The sequence below is a fragment of the Triticum aestivum genome, chromosome 5D (assembly GCF_018294505.1).
Source record: "Triticum aestivum cultivar Chinese Spring chromosome 5D, IWGSC CS RefSeq v2.1, whole genome shotgun sequence".
Lineage (NCBI taxonomy): Eukaryota > Viridiplantae > Streptophyta > Magnoliopsida > Poales > Poaceae > Triticum > Triticum aestivum.
In genome coordinates this window covers 385175371-385180730 of record NC_057808.1, presented here as the reverse complement: position 1 = coordinate 385180730, position 5360 = coordinate 385175371, and the positions used below count along the sequence as shown (strand labels likewise).

At 45.5% G+C, this 5360-nt stretch overlaps 1 protein-coding gene across 1 annotated transcript; it reads right to left on the bottom strand.

The window, feature by feature from the left end:
• Nucleotides 1–554: 554 nt before the first annotated feature.
• On the bottom strand, nucleotides 555–2239 carry LOC123125041 (uncharacterized). Its single transcript, XM_044545577.1, has 5 exons — nucleotides 1973–2239; nucleotides 1487–1865; nucleotides 1082–1243; nucleotides 925–988; nucleotides 555–782 (listed from the first exon to the last, which is right to left on the bottom strand). Exons 1-5 carry the CDS (start codon nucleotides 2123–2125, stop codon nucleotides 593–595), a joined length of 948 nt encoding a protein of 315 aa, XP_044401512.1. The 5' UTR covers nucleotides 2126–2239; the 3' UTR covers nucleotides 555–592.
• Between the last annotated feature and the right edge of the window lie 3121 nt (nucleotides 2240–5360).

The following is a 5360-nucleotide window of genomic DNA, read 5'->3' as shown; positions in this document are numbered from 1 at the left end:
GGGATGATGTCTCTGCTTTTCATCCAAAGTAAGATGTTGTGGTATACAAATGAAACAATCCATTGCAATAAAAATATTTAAGGCTCTATGTGTAGGATTCTACACACGACACTAAGAAAACATGTTTACATGTCTAAAAAAACATGTTTACATGATTGGTAGTGTAAAAAATACCCTTGTATTACGGGACAGGGGGAATACAATTTTATTAGATTATGATGTCACATAATGTGCGCAGGGAAATATGATGAAGTTTCATTTATCTCACGTGGGCACTTCCTTTGCTATTCAGCTATTTGGTTTCACAAATATTGATATATTTTTCCACAAACTCGGCCAAACATTGAGATAGTTTGACTCTTCAACAAAGTTGGAAGTACACTCTTTCAAGGACGGAGGGAGTATTTGTTTGTACTTTAAGGGAAATATGATCACCATGCAAAAACATAATAGAATTGAGGTTTTAAAGAATCATAATGAGATATACTTTATAGATGCAATTTATCATCTCATGTAAACTTGATCCTAAGGCCCTAAGTGTAGGATTCAGTACGTGGCACTATAAAAACATGTTTACATAACTCATAGAGTTTTATATGACCGCGATCCCACACTCTGATACAAGTTCAAGTTCAACCTCGGACAACATTGCGCGTAGCTCCCGTCTACATTCTGGGTGCCTTAGCATGAAGAGAAGTATCGGCACAGCATACTTGACCTGCTTCTTGACGCCGGTCACTTCATAAGCAAATGTCAATGCATAGAGCATAAAAACAGGCGCCCTGTGTTACAAAAGTGGGAGAGATAATTTCTATTATCAATAATAATGATAGAGCATAAAAACAGGCACCCTGTGCCAGTAAACAACCAAACAAGTTCTGCCAACGACAATGTACTCAAAAAGAAGACAAACATGGAACTCACATGATAGCATCAAGTGGAGAATATCTTTTATTGTAAGTTGCGGCCATGATGAGGAGCATGATAACTGCACATGTTAAAACAAACAATGAAGTTAACCCACAGAAGTTTGGTTTTGAAAATTATTATGTGTGTATATGAGGCCTGGATAACAACTAACCAAATTTAAGGCGGGTGATGAGGTCATTGGCAAAGCCCTGTTTCCGGAGCTGCAACGAGACGACGCTGAGCTTGTAGAACGCATAGCCGAGAGCTGTGCTGACAAACATGGACGGATCCATCTTCCACAGTTGATAGCACCCGACGCAGGCGACCAACGCTCCTGAACAAAGACCTCGTCAGATCACATAAAACGTTATTGATCCTATGATACACATAGGTTTATGGGTGTGTCTAGGGCACATCTAGATGTGCTATAGTTATTGCACATCTAAGTGAGTGAATCAAGCATAAGAAAAAAAAATATTCACACGAATCTCAACGTAAGATCGATGACATACGACTTAGATATGCAATACTTATGACACATCTAGACGTGCTTTAGCAAAACTGTAGGTTTATTTACCGAAGGGCATGCCGATGTGGTAGTCCTCTGTGTCGTAGACGGTCTTCAGAGACCGGAAGTGGTGGAAGTTGTCCAGGAGTGGGCGGAACACGCCGGCGATCATGGCTTTTAGCGCCGCGACCGCCTCCGTGGATTCGCGCGAGAACCGTTCTTGCATGGTGGAGAAGTCCTCCCGGCGTAATTCGTCTTCGTCGGGGAAGTAGTCTCCCCACGGCCACAGCTTGGCGTACGGGTCGGTCTCCGTGCCGCCCTCTTTATCCGCTGGAGCGCCACCCTCTTTATCCGCTGGAGCGCGCGGGCAAGTCTCCTTGGCGGCGGCGCCGTCGTCCGCCGGAGCCCGCTGCTTGAATCTCAGGCGCGCGTGCGCGCGCAAGGGCCCCTGCTCAGTTAGTCACGATCGGGCTCAGCTCGGAGAAGAACATCAGTAGCAATGGTGAAGGGATTAATAAAGGAAGAGAGGGGTCGAGGTGCTAATGCAATGCTCACCACCGTCGTCGTCGAGCGCGCCAGGCGGGGCGTGCGGGCGGGCGCGAGGAGACAGACGCGCGCAGGGGGGGAAGAAGCGGGCGGAGCCGCACCAACGCGCGTGGCGGCGGCGAGAGCGAACCTCCCGGGAGACAGGACGAGGGGGTAGGCCATCGAATACGCGCCACTGTGCGATGGACGTTGGACGGTAGACAGAGACGCCGAGACTTCACCAGGTGCTGATACGAGCGAAATTTGTGCAGGTTCTGGTCGATGGCTTTGACACGCTGGTTTGGTTTCGTGCGCTCGTTTTTTGATTATAAGAAGGTCGTGTGTGTGCCGTACATATCCTTAGTAGGGGTCGGACTCTGACATCGCGAAAGGGTTTGGCACGGTCGCCTGCCAATTCCTCTCGATTTCGTTTTTGAGAAACCCTTTCCGATATTTTATGCATTATTTTTAACACAATACAGACACAAGCGCTCATATAACGGTTATATGCACTCACCTCTATGAACACACACGCACACTCTACCCACATTAGCACCTTCACGAGACCCTACCCGAGCACCTTCAAAAGACTGAGCCGGCATTTAATCTTGAGGTTTTACAAAGTCATCATAGGTGCCTCGTAGTCGACGGAAACGTCTCCTCCCATTGAACGCGTGTCGCCGAAAATCCTGAAATAAATTTAGGATAAATGTGAGCACCAGGACTTGAACCCCGGTGGGCTAGGGATACTACTGTCTACCTAACCATCCAACCATAGGTTGGTTCACATATTTTATGCATTATTAAAAGGTTGAGTTGTGCATAGTGGCGGACCCACCATTGGGGCGAGCTGGGGCGGCCGCCCCGGGTCGCCGGCGGCGGAGGGTCGACCCCCACCTACGTATCTTTCCTCCGGCAGGCCAGAATTGAGAAAGCCAGCGGCGGCGGCGCTGCTCTGTTTCTGTGCGTGCGGCAAAGATCGAAGAAGGACGAAGGGGTACGTGAGGGACCTATGTCCCTCTCTCTCGTCAAACAAAAAAAGAATCCCCAAATCCAATCGATCCAGAATCTTCACGCGCTGCTGTGCCGTCCCGCCGCCGCCCGCCAGAGGTGCTGCGCCGCCGCCGCCAGATCCCAGAGTTTTCTTTTGTTTACATTGCTTTCTTTTCAAGCCTCCGAGCATTGGTGACAACTTCACTAAGAAAGGGTTTAAAAATTGGAAGAAGGTAGTGGAAATATTCAATGCTCATGTCGGTGGACCAAACAATGCTCACAACAATGCTAGAAGACTGGTGTGAAGATTTCAAAAACCAAAAGCAAAGTGTATCATATGCAATAACTTGTCATGTTGAGAAATCACATATGAGACTACCACTTCCATGAACAAGGGTAATTTCCGTGAGATGTTGGCCATCATCAATTGACTTGTCATAAAATCCAAAAACAAAGGACAATGTTAACGCCCACACGTGTGGTGGGAGCCAAACCCGCCCACACGCTCTATAACACACAAACTATGTCATGTCATCGCATGCATGCATGTGGGAATTTTTTTGGATTTTCAGTTTACAAAATATTTTATCTCTTAAATGAAAAATCCGATTGAAGATCCGTTTTCACCATTAAATCCCTCGCGACGAGATCTTCGAAACTAGATCTCATATCAATATATTTTGATGATTTTTTTGGTTAAAAGTTGCCATGTCTATTGCACATGAATTGCCATGATGTTTACACTGAAGTTGCGATGATAAGTTTCAACTATTTTCTTCTACATTTAAAAGTAAATTTTGACATATTATAAAACAGAGAATTAAAAAACTAGACTTGCCATGCACCATAAAATAAAATTGCCATGATACATGCACTTAAAATTGCCATGGTTCATACAAAAAAATATTTTCATGGTCAAAGTACTGGAATTGCCATCATAAAAAAACTAAAATTGGCATGCTCTACAAACTAAAATTGCCACATGACAACTTTAGTTTAAGCACTATGGCAACTACAGTGTAAACATCATGGCAACTTTTGGGCAAAAAAAATGTCGTCGAAATATATCAATATGGGGTCTAGTTTTGAAGATCTCGTCGAGACGGATTTAATGGTGAAAACGGATTTTTAATTTGATTTTTTAATTAGGAGATAAAATATTTTAAGCCGAAAATCAAATAGATTTGTAATGATGTCATCTGTTCATACGTGGCAAAATGAGTGGTGATAGAGGCGTATGGGCGATGTGCAAACGCCCACACGTATGTGCGTTAGTTTTTCCGAAAACAAATAGTACAAGCATGTGCCGAAGTGACTACAAAAGTTATAATGAATGAGCTTGGTGATAGTAATTTGGCATAAGTGAACATTTCGAGCTACAAGAGTCCATGTTAGCAGTTTAATAGTTTTTTAAGAGCCTTTTTTTGCATACTATGAGTTTTCGTTGAATACAGTTGCATTTCTACCAAAAAAATTAGACGTTAAATGTTCGCCCCGGCTAACTTCAATTCCTGGGTCCGCCACTGGTTGTGCACCAACTGGTTGGATAGTTAGAGAATCCACAGCCGGGCGCCTCAAACCCCTCTCAAACGCTCGGGCCGACAGTCAGAAAACCCTACCAGAAGGGCGCCTCATACGCCTAGGCTGACTGACACACCTCATATCCAGTTCCAATGTTGGGCAAACGGGGAAGCACGGGCGCGACTGGGCGCGTTTGCCATGTCGGACCCGTCACCCCGACCCCATCATAAGTTGCACCAAATCCACCTAACCCTTCGTCCTCCTCATGTGTCCCTCCACCAATTCCCGCCTCTGAGGACTCTTGCTTCCCATGCTCGCCGGTGGCCTGCATATGTCACCCTAGATGCCATCCAGCCCGTCCCACACTGCCGCGACGGAGGCTACATCGACGTCGTTCGTAGATGTCCCCTCATCAGGTACGTCATGCAAGTCAGAGAACATCACCCGGAGGAACCGGCAACGGAGGCAGCGAGAGGGAAGCAGTGTCGCAAGGAGTGGATGCATACCTCGAGGAATAGTTGTCCTCCCCGCCGCGCCCTGGACCCCGCACCCCGTCCATCCAGCCGACGACAAGGATTGCGCCGTCGGACTAGGTTGGGACAAAGGAGGATCCGACTACCGGTTGGGGTATTCCCGAGAGCTTTCTGCCAATGCACATGCCGTCGGTGGACGTCTGTCAGTCGCCGTAGCTCGTTCACATCTAAAACATTTTTTATATATGTTATAAAAAAATTCAAATACATGATCAATATGTGACATTAAAAAAATAATGGGTTTCAAAAAAATGTGCCTCAAATTTTCCCAAAATGTTATAAATATAAAAAAATAGTGTAATTAAATAAATGTTTCGTACCATTGAAAAGAATGTATGATACATTTTTAGAAATGTTGACGTGTTTCAAAC

What these genes read in the sequence shown, in the direction of transcription:
- LOC123125041 (XM_044545577.1), bottom strand. Translation starts at nt 2,125, where the DNA reads ATGGCCTACCCCCTCGTCCTGTCTCCCGGGAGGTTCGCTCTCGCCGCC. An exon ending in CCACATCGGCATGCCCTTCG is followed by an intron (nt 1,244 to 1,486) that starts GTAAATAAACCT and finishes GTCTTTGTTCAG; the next exon opens with GAGCGTTGGTCGCCTGCGTC. An exon ending in TCTCCACTTGATGCTATCAT is followed by an intron (nt 783 to 924) that starts GTGAGTTCCATG and finishes TTTGTAACACAG; the next exon opens with GGCGCCTGTTTTTATGCTCT.